The sequence below is a fragment of the Clinocottus analis genome, unplaced genomic scaffold, assembly GCF_023055335.1.
Source record: "Clinocottus analis isolate CAN_PGR_092001 unplaced genomic scaffold, fCliAna1.0.p SCAF_39, whole genome shotgun sequence".
Classification (NCBI taxonomy): Eukaryota; Metazoa; Chordata; class Actinopteri; order Perciformes; family Cottidae; genus Clinocottus; species Clinocottus analis.
This window is the reverse complement of record NW_027176142.1, coordinates 616,822-633,353: the sequence shown is the minus strand read 5'-3', so window position 1 is coordinate 633,353 and position 16,532 is coordinate 616,822. Positions and strand designations below refer to the sequence as shown.

The following is a 16,532-nucleotide window of genomic DNA, read 5'->3' as shown; positions in this document are numbered from 1 at the left end:
GCTGCGAGGCCGCAAGGCTGCGAGGCTGCGAGGCTGCAAGGCTGCAAGGATGCAAGGCTGCGAGGCTGCGAGGCTGCGAGGCTGCAAGGATGCAAGGATGCAAGGATGCGAGGCTGGGTGGAGGACATGCTGGCATGTTCGATCGGCCCGTGGATGTTGAAGATTTTAGCTTTAAGTAATTTCATAAATTTTATATTTGGAAGTCAAATTGTTCTGACGTTTGTGCCACTGAAGGAAAATATTCCGTTCATGCTCTGTGCATTTTTAATGTTATTTCATTAAGTGTTTTCTTGAAAAACGACGCTTCAGGCCGCATTTACCTGATAAATATCCTGATAAATAAATAAATACAGTTTAATTTGAAGTTCACTGACATGCAGATGCTTTATCCAAAGAGTCTCGTACTCCTCCTGTACGATGTGTCTTGAAAAACTCAGAAATAGATTCTCAAAAATGTATTTAGTAGTGAGGCGAGTCTTTCTGTGCCAAACGCAACGCTTTACCCCCGACTGATCTGCAAGACTCTGACCAGTTAACCAGTTACTGTGCTTATAGGAACAATAAGTCAAAGCCGGTGGATCATAACCGACCGTGAGAAATATAAATATATATATATATATATATATGATATATAAATCTATATATATGAGAGAGATATTAGTGTTTGACTGAAGGGGAGCTGGAGGTTGGAGCTCATCTTCACGTCGTTGTCGGTCAGGTCGGAGAGCAGTGCACGAACACACACTGAAACAACACTGCTGTGTACACAAAGCACAGACACGGTGCAGCGCTGCTCTTCCTCTGATCTGGTTTCAGGTGCGAGCTGGAAGTCAGAGTTAAACCTGAGCTGAGCTCTGGTTCAGTCAGGTGAGCTCACAGCTCCACTGACGCCGACTCAGCACTCGCGTCCGCATCAGGTTACGTTCCCTTTGGCTTTTGTCAGCATGAAGAAATGCTGAAACACACACACCATGTTTACCTCTAAAGGCTGGAAACAGGAAGAGAACATAAAGATAATGTTTATCAGGAGACAGGAGGTTGTGATCCAGTGAACTGGAAGATTAGCGTTTGTTTTTACCAAATAAACTGTGACTTTCACTGAATGACTCCATCTGGTTATTATTGATCCAGCAAGAAAAGCTGATTCAACTCAACGCTGCTCTTGTCCTCTCTTCTAATTCTGCCTGACCTCCATCCCTCCATCCATCCAGCAGTTCAGACCATGTCTTCATCCTCCATCCCCACCACACACACACACACACACACACACACACACACACACACAGCTGGGGTAGCAGAGGTGAGGGGGGAGGATGAAGAACGGAGGAGGAGGAGGATCAAAGTCGTCCTGTCGTTTGTTTCCGTTGGCCTACTTTCCTCTCCTGCGCCGCTTCAACACATTAGACCACGAGGCCGCCGGCCTGCAGCCAACATACATGTGTGTTTACCATGTACACACACGGCATACACGTGTGTGTGTGTGTGTGTGTGTGTGCGTGCGTGTGGATGAAAAAGATGTACAGCTTTCTAGTGTGTGTGTGTGTGTGTGTGTGTGTGTGTGTGTGTGTGTGTGTGTGTGTGTGTGTGTCAGTGGCTCTGTCCCTGAGGGGAGAGCGATGCATGCAGGGAGGTAAACTCTGCCCTCTCTCTCTCTCTCTCTCTCTCTCACTCTCTCTCTCTCTCTCTCTCTCCTCTCTCTCTCTCTCTCTCTCTCTCTCTCCTCTCTCTCTCTCTCTCTCTCTCTCTCTCTCTCTCTCTCTCTCTCTCTGTCTCTCTCTCTCTCTCTCTTCTCTGGTAAAACATTAAATTGAATACTGTATTTGTAGAATAAAAGCTGGTTTAAAGATGTGTTTAGATAATCAGAATCCTTGAGGAACATCCCACAATGCACTGCCTGTCTTCATACAGTGATGACTTATCATTTTACAGCTGATGTTGATAAACATGGACGCCGAGGATCAAAGTTAAGGTTGATTTGGATCAGCTGTGTCTCAGTCTTCCAGATAATATTTCTAAATCCCACATATTGTATTCATTCCATTTGTAAGAGATGACCTCGTCTCATTTTACTGCAAATGGTGCACAAATCTACCACGAGAAGGATCCTAAAAACAGAGATATTGATCTCAGAGGGGGAGAGAGACATGAAGTATATTTCTGAGAAGTTCAGACAAAGCTAACGTGAGTGAGCGGTATGAGATGTAGTCTCATATCCAGAATGCAGGAAGACGTGTTGAAAGCGTGTTAATTGATGGAGGGATGGAGGGAGGGGCATGCAAAGACGTCCACCAACATGTTTGACCTGCTGCCTCCTCCTCCTTCCTCCTCCCTCGCCACTCCTCCATTAGAAAGAACTTTACTGGAACATCTGTAATATCAGTCGTTGTCAATCTGTCAGCTGATCAATATATCGGCCTCTCCATTCTGTTCTCCTGCTCCTGCACTTCTCTCCTCTCCTTTGTCTCTTTCCTAGACGTCATCCTCGCTCCCTCTTGTCCTTTTTCATTTAATTTCCCTTCTCCTCTCCACTCTGGTCCTCCCTCTCTTCAGCTCATCCCCTGTGGAGAGGAGCAGTAATGTCAGCTCCATCTTCTGACGAGCCCTCTCCACCACTCCCCACTTCCTCCAGAACGAGAGGCTCAGCAGAGGAGAGGAGGCCGGCAGACAGAAGCCTCTCAGCCGGGTGGCTCAGGAGCACAGTGGGATTTGTTGTGGATGTGAGGGAGGCTGGAGGCTGGAGGGTGGAGGCTGGAGGCTGGAGGCTGGAGGCTGGAGCGTGGAGGCTGGAGGCTGGAGGGTGGAGGCTGGAGGCTGGAGGCTGGAGGGTGGAGGCTGGAGGGTGGAGGCTGGAGGCTGGAGGCTGGAGGCTGGAGGCTGGAGGGTGGAGGGTGGAGGTGCCACTTCTACTGAGCGAGACAGAGAGATGTGGAGTGCACACTCACACACACCTCCTCACACATGCACAGCAGACCTCTCAGAGAGCTGAAGCACACAAGTATCATGAAAGGAGTGCATTGCAGATCCAGAGAAGCGGCTCACCTGCAGGCCACAGCGAGCTTTGTCCATGGTTGGATCCTATAGCCTTCGTGGAATAAATTCAGAGTGACAGCTCCAGTCAAGGTTAGTCTTGCTGCAGTGCTCCGTTTCCAACCAGCACATCATTTTGTAGCTGTCGAATGGAGACCGCATGTCTTCCATAGGAGGGCTTTCAGAATAAAGAGGGCGCGATCCTTTTGCCAGAAATGCGAGGAAAGAAAAAGGTTTCACAAAACTGACTCATGAATCACAAACATGTGAACAGTTAAGCTGAAGCATCAGGAGCAGATTTCTAATTGATTTACTTGGAACAGATTTCCCCTCAAAGACCAGAAATCTGCTCATCAGGCTGAGGCCACTGGCTTTTTAAAATATATTTAACTTTAAAAATAAATGTTTTCTGCCATAAGAGTCAAGAAGTTTTCAAACTCACACAGCGAAGAAGAAGAAGAAGAAGAAGAAGAAGAAGAAGAAGAGAAGAAGAAGAAGAAGAAGAAGAAGAGCAAGGTGGCGGTCAGGAGCTCAGACACGTGATTTACTACAGGAGCTGCTTCTGAGCTGGACACAGGCGTGTGTGTGTGCGTGTGCGTGGCGTGTGCGTGTGCGTGCGCGTTGCGCGTGTGTGTGCGTGTGCGTGTGTGTGTGTGTGTGTGTGCATGTGCGTGTGTGTGTGTGTGTGTGTGTGTGTGTGTGTGTGTGTGTGTGCACCATCTGCTCTGTTGAAATTAGCTGCCTACTCCAGTTAAATGACAGCCTGCTGGTTGGGAAACACCCAGCTGGTTGCAGACCAGCAGCAGCTCCTCGTCCAGCAGGAGGAACGAGCTGCTGCTGGTCTGAAGTTCAGAGCTCAGAGCTTCACGGGCTTTCAGCAGAACACTGTGAGAAAAGTTTTAATCGTTCACCTTTTATTTTAAAGCGTGCAGCTTGAGGAGCAGAAGTGTGACGGCACAAAGGTTTTCACAGTGGGGAAACGTCTCCAGCTGGTAATGACGCGGTTAAAAGCTTGATATGCAGCATTATGGACTTTTCTTTTGTACATCGAGATGACAGGTTTAGAACTAATTGACTACTTCTTTCTTGTTCGATGCAGAAGACAGAAGAGCAACAAGGCTTTAAAGTAAAAATGGCGGCACACAAGTGTTGGTAGTTTTGCTCTGGATGAAAGGAGAGCATGAGAAAAGGCATCAGCCTGTGAGAGTTCATTTCTCCTCCATTGCTGCTCATCACGTGAACTGAAGGTCTTTAAGGGATCTGTTTCGGTCTTTAAGGGATCTGTTTCGGTCTTTAAGGGATCTGTTTCGGTCTTTAAGGGATCTGTTTCGGTCTCCTCCCGATGGAAGCCCATTTTCACTACAAAAATAAAAAAAATAGGACCAAAAAAAAAAAAAAAAAGAAAAAGGACCAAAAGCTGTTTTTTTTTTCGTTGAACTTTTTTTTTTTGGACACAAAAAAAAAGTTCAATGAAAACTTTTTTTTTTTTTTTAAATTACAAAAAAATAAATCATCTAAATTATGAGCTGGTGAGTGCGCATGCCTTTTCTTCGCCAGCTTAAAATCCTTTTAGGTGTGTTTGAATCGTTCAATCTCAAGTGGATTAACATTTGAAGTATTTCATCTGTTGTGAAGTTAAAGTCCTCAATGTACTCACAATCCATGTATGTATATGTCAAATAGAAGGTCACATATGTCAGAAGTTATGCTTCACACTTTTTTATTAGTTAAATATATATTTTTGTCATCATTTGTCTTTTTGTCATAACTTTTTTTTATTTGTCCTATTTTTTATTTGGTCATTTTTACATTTTTAGATCTATTTTTATTTTGTGTGCTAATTTATTTTATTTTTGGTTCCTAAATATTTATTTTTGTGTGTCAGAAATGGGCTTCCATACATACCTTACATATTTCTCACCTAACAGAAAAAAAAACTGCAACTGTAAAGCTCTCCGATTGAAACGGAGGTCTGAAAACAAATAATGTTCTGTGACGGCGCCACAAGGGAAACAACAAGGCGAGGCTTTCCTCATGGTGTGAGCTACATGTTTTCATCTTTAACAAAATATGAGACACATAAATAAATGTTCCCCCTTTCCCTGATAGATCTTCTATCAAACTCTGGATCCTTTTATTTATTTAGTGCTTATTTTTAAGTTTTCTTTGGCTCTGGACTGAATATTTGGCTCTGGATGTTTTGTTCCACTTGGGTTGGGCTCTAAAAGATCTTTTAAAAGATCTTTTAGAGCCCAACCCCAAGTGTTTCAGACATTACGAACATTCATTTCCATTAGAGAACAAGAGGAGGCTCTGCTGCCGTTTCCTTGGACCGAAGTCTAATTGATGAGGAAAGACACTTCAGCTCGGCCTCTCGGCTCCTGAGTGTTGGCATTTGGACGCCTCCAACTCTCCTCTGGCTTCCATAAGAGGTGCAGGGAACAGAGTGACCTTTTAATGACAAGGCCTCATACACTCTGCCACCTACTGCAGCCTCACACACACACACACACACACACACACACACACACACAGAGCTCACTCCACTTTCCCATGATGCAATCCTCTCAAACCATCACATCTCATGCCACTTAATTTTCCTTCAATCTATTTTATAAGCTTTTCCCTAGCAAACCCCCGACAACGTCACCGCTCCCTTTCCTCCCGAGCATATATATATATATATATATATATATATACATATACATATACAATATATATATATATATATATACATATACATATATATATATATATATATATATATATATATATATATATGTATATGTAAATATATATATATATATATATATATATATATATACATATACATATATATATATATATATATATACATATATATATATATATATATACATATATATATATATATATATATATATATATATACATATACTATATATATATATATATATATATATATATATATATATATATATATATACATATATATATATATAGTATATATATATATATATATATATACATATACATATATATATATATATATATATATATATATATATACATATACATATATATATATATATATATATATATATATATACATATACATATATATATATATATATATATATATACATATACATATACATATATATATATATATACATATACATATACATATATATATATATATATATACATATACATATACATATACATATATATATATATATATATATATATATATACATATACATATATATATATATATATACATATACATATATATATATATATATATACATATACATATACATATATATATATATATATATATATATATATATATATATATATATATAAATAAAAGACTACATTCACTCTCTCCTTCCTGTGTCGCCGCTCACAGCTCGAGGTGCATATCCTACTTTTTTCAAGTCAAACAAAAAAAGGCAGATCTTTTCCTGGTGTTTTCAGACAGAGGGGGAGAAATCTATAATAGATTACTGCCGTATTGTCTTTACTGACACAAACACAGACACATGCCCGCTCAGCAGTGGGCAACGTGCACTGCAGTACAACTGTACATGTGCACTGTCGCACAAGCGCACAGCAGCAGCTAACTGCTGCGTCCTTGGAGCTTTATGAAGCAATACGACGTCTTCAAAGTGAGCGCTGCTCACCACAGGATGCCTTTCAGTGCAGAGAGAGAGCTGAGTGGTGTGACAGGCGGTGAGAAGCATGAAGTAAAAGAGAAGTAATAGTAATGAGAGAGAGAGAGAGAGAGAGAGAGAGAGAGAGAGAGAGAGAGAGAGAGAGAGAGAGAGAGAGAGCGAGAGAGAGAGAGAGAGAGAGAGAGAGAGCGAGAGAGAGAGAGAGAGAGAGATAGAGAGAGAGAGAGAGAGAGAGAGAGAGAGAGAGAGAGAGAGAGAGCGAGAGAGAGAGAGAGAGAGAGAGAGAGAGCGAGAGAGAGAGAGAGAGAGAGAGAGAGAGAGAGAGAGAGAGAGCGAGAGAGAGAGAGAGATAGAGAGAGAGAGAGCGAGAGAGAGAGATAGAGAGAGAGAGAGAGAGAGCGAGAGAGAGAGAGAGAGAGAGAGAGAGAGAGAGAGAGAGAGAGAGAGAGAGAGAGAGAGAGAGGTGGCATTGAGTGGCAGTTCAGTGTGAGGCAACAAAAACAAAGAAGAAGAGAAAGACGTCTCCATCCTGACCGTCCTTCTTCCCCAATCAGAGATCCATCACATTAATATTTCAGTCTCTCTTCTGGTTTATTATTGTTGTTTCCTCAAGGATCAAACTTCTGCGTTCAGTGCAAACAGGATGACAAAACATCTGATGAAGTGAATGTTTATACGAGTAACACACACTCTGCTGCGTGTAATGTGTGTTTAGGAAACACAGAGATAATCATAATACCAGAGTGAGCTTGTAATGATGACGGAGAGAGAGACGAACTCAAACACGTGAAATGAAGCAAAGGAACAGACCGTTAAAAGAGCTTTGTGTCCTAATACGGTGATTTGTGCGATATCTCACAAAAAGGTGTTTCTCATATCGCTGTTTTGTAGATACGAGTTGGAATTATTATCTCCAAAAAGCCTCTGCAAGAATAAGCAGCAACATGATATTCAGAGCAGATCATCGTGGAGTCAAAGAGAAACTGAATTCCAGCTTTTTAGCTGAAAATAAAGAAATGCCTCGAGAAGGTGAGAGAAGCTCCAGCGTGCAGGATGAACAGAGCCGAGTTGATTCTGTTGGCTCATTTTCCTGAACCCGCATTACAATCACAGGAAGACAAATAACCGTTAACCTGTTAAATGTTACCAATTTAGCTGCTGGCTAGTTAGCGATCTAGCATGCTAATTCCTCCATGCATCACATGAACTGCAGTTCGCCGTTTCTTGGCGGCGTAATCTTCCCACATACATGACAGCCGGCTCCAGATCAGCCAACAGCAACATGAAGTAGCCGCGTTTGAACCGACGTAAACATTATAACACGTCAAGACTCGGACTGGACATCCAGAGCCGTCCCGTCCGTCTGGACTTACCTTCGTCCTCCTTGCCGTGTGCGTTCTGGGGACTGTGGCGCATCCTCTCTCCTCGGCTCGGCGGGCTCAGGTCGGACGCTGCTCCCACATCAGCTGCTCGCCATGTGGGCTCGCTCATCTCTGCCTCCTCCTCGCTGCTCAGTGAACCGTCATCCTGAGCACCAGAGACGGACAGCAGCATTAGACGTGCATATTTACATATTAACCCAGAAACAGTGTCGTATTAACACGTGTTATGTGTCGTATTAACGCACATGTTTCCTATCAACATGTGTTCCTTTCAATTCACACTGTCGTCATTTTAATATGTTTTACAACGAAAATTAACATAATGTATGTAAAAAATAACCTTCCCAAATCATATTAATCAAAATAATCCATATTAGATTGTTTTCTCTGAAAATACTTCACCCCTGTATTAGACACGCTATGTTTTTATGGATTGAGACAAAGGGATTATGCAATGAAATGAGTCCAACAGCGTTTCATATTTCAAGCATTTAGCTATCAGCTGATGGATAGATGATGCTCTCTGTGCAACAGGGAACAGATCTTTAATCACAAGAATAACATCATGTGGCTCATTAAGGGGCTAAATGAGACGACTCAGCATCATCACAGCAAACTGCCTTCAGCTTCCTGGTGACGTGAGATCACATGACCTGACGTTAGCGTAACGCTTCACACATCAAGATGAACGCGGCTCATGAAACCTGATCATGAGCGTCATGAACGGAGTTTATTTTCTGTGTTTATCCAAAAGTCCATTTGCATTTTGCCAAACGGAAGCAGGACGATCACAACTTCTGGGTTGCTGACACGTCTTCCCTGCATCGCTCTGCTGAAAGGCCTCATGAGAGGGAAACATGTCGCCGGTGTTAATGAACGCTGGAGCACGATAGTGAAGGTGATCCCAGGGGAATTGTTGAAAATAAGAATGTTTAAACAAGTGTAAACAGCATCATCAACCATGAAAAGAAAGATATGAGTGAGAAACACCCAAAGCAGAATTCAAAGTAAAGCAGGTAAAACCTAAACTACAAAACGCTCTTTTCTAACAGAAGATATCTTCTGTAAAGTCTCCTAAACTCAGATTAGCCGCCTTTTCATGAATGGAGCTGTTCTAAGCCACATTTAATCTCTTTTTTCTCTGCTTTGTCAGAGTCTGAGTCACGGGAGCATCCACGACAGCTGCTCCGCCCGTTGAGCCCAAACATCAGAGGAAACCAGGAAGACGAGGAACAGCAGGCAGCGAATCAAACACCACGTGCAGCTCGGTGTGCAGCTCCTGCAGGCCGAGCTGGGAGCAGAACATCACGCCGAGAGGTTTCCCTCTAAACCCAGAGCCGCCTTCCTCCCCATCACTCACTTCTTCATCTGTTCAAAAGCTCCCAAGAGCTGAGCATGAAATCATGAAAAGATCTAACCGCTCAGATCAAATGGAGACTGACGGAAGGAAACAGAGACTTCAGGAACACGTTTACTTTGGGATTCAGAGCGCAGGTTGTTGTGTTTTTTAGAGCAAAATTTTATAATTTTTTTGAGCGTCTTTTTTTTTTTTTTTTTAATTTTATGAGCGTTTTTTTTTTTTTTTTTTTAAGAGCGTTTTTTTTCCAACCTTTTTTTTCAAGCGTTTAATTTTTTTCAAGGTTTTTTTTTTTAAGTGTTTTTTTTTTGAGCGTTTTTGTTTTTGGAGAGCGTTTTTTTTTTGCGTTCTTTTTAGAGCGTTTTTCTTTTTCAAGCTCTTTTTTTTGAGCCATTTCTTTTTTGAGAGCAAAGATTTGGGATCTGCAGTCAGATAATTTACTTAGAAACAATAAATTTGCTCTCGTAATAAAGACACAAATCTTCTTCCATAATAAGTCAATAGAAAGACCAGACAACAACGTGAAGGTGCCTCAAACCTGCCTCCTCCGATCGGCCGACAGGGAGAGACTCAGATTCCTATGAGAACATGACTCTCATCTCAAAAGATGATGATTCATTTCTTCTGGCCACGCTTTGCTTTCTCTGACGTGCATCATAGTAAATTAAGAGATTTATTAGAAAGAATCAAAAAAACAAATTGACACCAACTCTGTAAGTATCGTCTTAAAGCTTCATGGACATTATGAACATGCGTTTATTGTCTCAATCAATAGTTTTGTGTCTTCATCAACAACAAGATATTTATTTATTAATTAAAGGTCCCATTTAAAGTAAATTAAATGATAAAACAGGGAATTCTTTTGGCGGGTAAACTTGTGTTTGCCAGGTTGCAGCAACGCGGCCGGGAGTTGTTTTCGTCTTCACCCTTAAAGTTTAACCCTTTAGTTCACGTTCAAAACCCCCAAAGAACAAGAATATTGAACGATTACATCCATAATGACACCAAATAAGCTACTGTTAGGACGGATGTGATTTTTTTATTTATTTCCATGTCATGCACGCGAAGCAAAGGTGAAATATGAGACGCAGGATCGTCTGAAACGCTGACATCCTGGATACTCGACCATGAGAACAAACCATGAACCTGCAGGTTAGTCAGTGCCACGGCGTTTTTAAGACGTTTCCGCACCTTTTTAAGACAAAAGTTCTTATCGTTGTCCCTGAACACACCTCAAAACAAACACACACACTCCTTAACCCCTTCACTCCCAACAGGAATCAACTATATGAAAGCAGCACGTTATCTTGGACTGTGGCTTGAACCTGGAGGAGCAGTCGACCAAAAACAAAGACACACACTCACACACACACACACACACACACACACACACACACACACACACACACACAGCTGTTATCAGCATCTATGGAGACCTGCACTCTCAGTAATGAGGTCCTGAGTGCTACAACTGCCTTTTATTACACACACATGTACGCACACAAACAATGAAAAGATTAATGAATGAGCAAAGACCTCGATGACACCGGAGCTGAGATGCAGTAAAATGCTTTTTTCATGACTGTTGTTGCTCTAAAAACTTTCAAATAAAACACAGTTTCACAGACAAGTGGCCTGGCAGCCTCATTTTAAATAACTGCAGCGCATCGTTCAAAAGCCTCCATGTGACCGTGAGATAAACGTTGAAAATAATAATGAGAGCTGCGAAACAGAGGCAATGAAAACAGACAGTTCACTCTCATGTTGTACTTGTATGCAAGGTTTCATCTGCGTAGAGACTCACAAGGTTTCACCTGCGTAGAGACTCACAAGGTTTTATCTGCGTAGAGACTCACAAGGTTTCATCTGCGTAGAGACTCACAAGGTTTCATCTGCGTAGAGACTCACAAGGTTTCCTCTGCGTAGAGACTCACAAGGTTTCATCTGCGTAGAGACTCACAAAGTTTTATCTGCGTAGAGACTCACAAGGTTTCATCTGCGTAGAGACTCACAAGGTTTCATCTGCGTAGAGACTCACAAGGTTTTATCTGTGTAGAGACTCACAAGGTTTCATCTGCGTAGAGACTCACAAGGTTTCACCTGCGTAGAGACTCACAAGGTTTTATCTGCGTAGAGACTCATAAGGTTTCATCTGCGTAGAGACTCAGGAGGTTTCACCTGTGTAGAGACTCACAAGGTTTCATCTGCATAGAGACTCACAAGGTTTTATCTGTGTAGAGACTCACAAGGTTTCACCTGCGTAGAGACTCACAAGGTTTTATCTGCGTAGAGACTCACAAGGTTTTATCTGCGTAGAGACTCACAAGGTTTCATCTGTGTAGAGACTCACAAGGTTTTATCTGTGTAGAGACTCACAAGGTTTTATCTGCGTAGAGACTCACAAGGTTTTATCTGTGTAGAGACTCACAAGGTTTCACCTGCGTAGAGACTCACAAGGTTTCATCTGCGTAGAGACTCACAAGGTTTCATCTGCGTAGAGACTCAGGAGGTTTTATCTGTGTAGAGACTCAGGAGGTTTTATCTGTGTAGAGACTCAGGAGGTTTTATCTGTGTAGAGACTCAGGAGGTTTTATCTGTGTAGAGACTCAGGAGGTTTCATCTGTGTAGAGACTCACAAGGTTTTATCTGCGTAGAGACTCACAAGGCTTTATCTGTGTAGAGACTCACAAGGTTTCATCTGTGTAGAGACTCACAAGGTTTCATCTGTGTAGAGACTCACAAGGTTTCATCTGCGTAGAGACTCACAAGGTTTCATCTGCGTAGAGACTCAGGAGGTTTCATCTGCGTAGAGACTCAGGAGGTGGAAACCTGCGTAACGTTAACAAAACTCAGATGTAAAATAAAACTTTGTAAGGAGCGGTGCATCAGGAAAGCTGCTGCCAAAACGGCCAAAGAGGAAGAAAAGAGCCGTCTGTTTTGTGGCTTAATCAATACTGAAAAATAAGTAGAAGAAGTCAAATTATTTTATAAAAGTGTAAGAGAGGGGATTAAAAATCATATTATTATTTTTAGAATAATGTTGAAATACCTAAAAAACAAACAAGAGGAAATCTTCATGCCAGAAGAATCAAATAGTTTTACGAGACACTTAGTGCATCAATATTTGGGTTTTATTATATAAATATTATCAGTCTCCAACAGCTTAACCATGACACATGATATGTTAGTCTGCTCATGGAACAAACATGTACGTGTGTGTGTGTGTGTGTGTGTGTGTGTGTGTGTGTGTGTGTGTGTGTGTGTGTGTGTGTGTGTGTGTGTGTGTGCACATAATATCAATTCCGCCTCATTTTAAATCAGGAATAAATCTGATATAAGTATAGAACTAATTGCACTAAGAAAATCATCAGTAACAGTATCTGTACTAATGCATCATGGGAGCAGAGGCAGGGAGGTGCAAAGGCTTCTGGGAGGTCCTGAGGTTCATGGAGAGGTTTGGAGGTGGGTTTGATAATCTTTTCTCCTGAATACGGCTTTAAAATAAGAAGCTTTTATGAGTTAAGGTGAAGCCTGCAGAGGAGCAACAGTGAGCTGCATTATTTCAACACATCAGTTATTACCTTTTAAAAATGACCAACGTGTGAGCCAAACGGCCCGTGACGCCTTTGATAATGAGCCGTTTGTGTCAAAGAAAACACATATTTCTGCATCTGGTTTATCATTTAACTCTCATGTAGATATCCTGTGTGTCGCCTCAGGCAACAGTCTGTGCAGAAATAAAAGCATCTTCTCTACGTTGGTAGAAAAGCTGTGAGGCAGTTTTCATGTCAGTCAGCGACATGATTTACAGGAACTTCCTCCAGCTGGTAAAACGCTGCCTTCAGAGCAGCGACGTTGACTCATCGTTATCTTTTATATCTTTGTGGAACTCCCTGCTATCTTTTTGTCAATAAAACCCTTTCTGGAAATGTCCCATATGACTATATCTTATTATCTTTGTCACTCAGACCGTTTTTATCAGAGCGGCTCTCATGTCTGATGAAACATCAGTTTTTAAGCTTTCGCTTCGATATTCTGCAAGTCTGAAAAAAAAAGCTTTTAATTTTAATGCACCTCACATCTGAAACTAAATATACCTTCAAATCGTATACACCTTGTACTTGTACTTGTTTCACATAACTGGAACACTTTATAATAACCATGAAACAATGATAGTTAAACTATATTTATAGTATATACAAATTATGTTATTAACAAACAACAAAGAGAATAATGTTTACTAATATTAAATAATTAGTCTATAAATTACATATTGTAATATACTTGATTGCGCTGATTATTAACATTTGATAAACAGTATAAACTTAATTCTTATAAACCTAAGTATTAGCAAAATCAGTTGCAGATCTGTACACATATTAATAAATGGACCGGATGGAAATTTAAGTATAAGCTTTGTCAATAATTGTAATGTTATATATATATATATATATATATATATATATATATATATATATATATATATATATATATATATATATATATATATATATATTTAACAAAGTATTATAAAACTAAAACATGTTTAGGATTGTTTACAAAGTATCTATTAACATATACAAAGTATCATGAATCTTTATAATAATGTTTATAGATTGTGAACTCATTTCTTAAAGGTTCACCAATAATTTGGTAATTATTACAGATATTTATAAAATGTTATTACGGTATGTTTTAATAAAGGCGAATGGCTATAGCAGCGCATGTCGATGCTGCGGCCGATATCTCCCATGAACTTTCAGACATTTTTGTCTTATTTTGTTGTCTTTTCCTCTTAATAACTGGTACGTATGGCGTACGCCAGAGTCCACTCATCAACATGGGAAAAGGAAGCTTGGGTTGGATTAAGTGCAACGGACCCTGAGACGATCACGCCATGCCGATGCCCTCCACGCAGCAGGAGGTGGAAGCTAACGCAGCGACGCCGTCAGGCTGCGTTCACCACAATGAGACGTTCCTCTTGAAATCAACATACAACCTTTATCCTCATAATTGAAATTTAGAGAATGAACTACTGCCGGGGGTTCCACCGCTTCCTGTTAAAGAAAGAAAGACAGTTGAGCGTGTACACCGGAGCCCATGTGGCAGCACTGACCCATATCTGTCCATTAAAGAGCGCTCTCTGAGGAGGAGTTTCCCTGAGCTCGTCACACTGGATTAGCTTCCTCGCTGCATTCAGGCAGCAGGAGACTTCACACGCTGACAATACCTGGTAGCAGGAATGGAGGTCTGGGAACAGCTGAGCTATCCAGAGAGCTGTCATTTACCTAGAAAGCCTTCACGTCACCGCGTCCCCCACCTGTGTGTGCATCATCATGTTTTAATGCTGCAGGTTCTACTGTATCACTAGAATTATACATGTGAGTCAGCTGATATTTACAGAGGATGCAGAAACCAGAAAAAGCTTCAACAGTTCCCAGTTTTCTTCTCTGAAACAATGTACAGAGACCTGATGTGGCCGAGTAACAAAGCTGCTCTATGCAGTGAGACTGTCGCTAATACGAAGCTAAATGTAATTCCAGGAGGAAAAAAAGGAGGAAAAACTAAATATTGCTCACATTCCAAGCCTGACACCAATATGCAAGTTTGCGATCGAGTCCGTGAAGTTTCAGCTCGGCGTGTTAATCAGCTTGGAGACTATTCACTCATTCACCACAAGCACATGAATCAACCCTGACAAATGATCAAATGAGACATTATTTTAATCTACTCTTAATTCTTTTTCAATTACTATCATCACGAGCTCACATTACCTCATTTTCAATTACCACGTATCTCAATGCTACAATCACCGGTTGGCCCTCGTCTCTTCGGCGTGGTGCCGGAGGACTGAAGAACAGAAGGTTCATATGAGACCCGCGGCCGCTATCTAATGATGAATCTGTCTGACTTCACATTTCATAAAGACTCTTGGAAAACGAGCGCTAATGACGTCTTGAGGAGGATATGTTCTTCGGTGCCGTGAAAATGAACTTTTTCTCAGATAATTTGCTGGGACCAGACTTATGATCCCTTTAAGCACAGAGGCATGTCTTAGCATGGTGAAGGTGTTCTCTCGTCACATTTTAGAGAAGTATAAAGTATCAGCTACAGCTTGAAACTCCTAGAAAATTGTGACAATAGCCGGTAACTAAATATAATATATATCATAAATAACAAGAAGAATGCCAAATGTATCAATTTTATCTACTTATGCCTAAACAGTTGTGAATATTCACAACACATAGCCTCACTAGCTAACGTAAACTGACCCGGTCACGTTTCTGTAGTTAGCAGCACATAGCCTCACTAGCTAACGTAAACTGACCCGGTCACGTTTCTGTAGCTAGCAACACATAGCCTCACTAGCTAACGTAAACTGACCCGGTCACGTTCCTGTAGCTAGCAGCACATAGCCTCACTAGCTAACGTAAACTGACCCGGTCACGTTCCTGTAGCTAGCAGCACATAGCCTCACTAGCTAACGTAAACTGACCCGGTCACGTTCCTGTAGTTAGCAACACATAGCCTCACTAGCTAACGTAAACTGACCCGGTCACGTTTCTGTAGTTAGCAGCACATAGCCTCACTAGCTAACGTAAACTGACCCGGTCACGTTTCTGTAGCTAGCAACACATAGCCTCACTAGCTAACGTAAACTGACCCGGTCACGTTCCTGTAGCTAGCAGCACATAGCCTCACTAGCTAACGTAAACTGACCCGGTCACGTTCCTGTAGCTAGCAGCACATAGCCTCACTAGCTAACGTAAACTGACCCGGTCACGTTCCTGTAGCTAGCAGCACATAGCCTCACTAGCTAACGTAAACTGACCCGGTCACGTTCCCGAATTAACATTCTAGTTATGTTGTAAATCTGCTCCTCCTTCATCCAGTAGACCAGTAGAAACATTTGTATTTTATCAGGGAACAACATAAACAGTAGTAAGGGTCCCCGTGAGGGACAAGCCACTCCTTTTGTCCATGTTCTAGTGATGTGAGGAAAGTTCTCCTCTTAGAGAGAAGAGTAAAGATCTAGAAGTGATCCTGACTTAAAGTGCTCTGTCTTAGTGGATCAGACCTTTGCACGTGCACGATTAATGTTCA

General features: G+C 41.4%; 1 protein-coding gene across 1 annotated transcript in view; it reads right to left on the bottom strand.

Moving 5' to 3' along the window:
• The window catches only part of LOC137799825 (nucleolar protein 4-like), an 85,330-nt gene that overhangs the window by 34,160 nt on the left and 34,638 nt on the right, over positions 1-16,532 (bottom strand). The window contains exon 4 of the mRNA XM_068596660.1: positions 8,063-8,216. Coding sequence (XP_068452761.1) covers positions 8,063-8,216 — 154 coding nt within the window. The remainder of the gene's footprint in view (positions 1-8,062; positions 8,217-16,532) is intronic.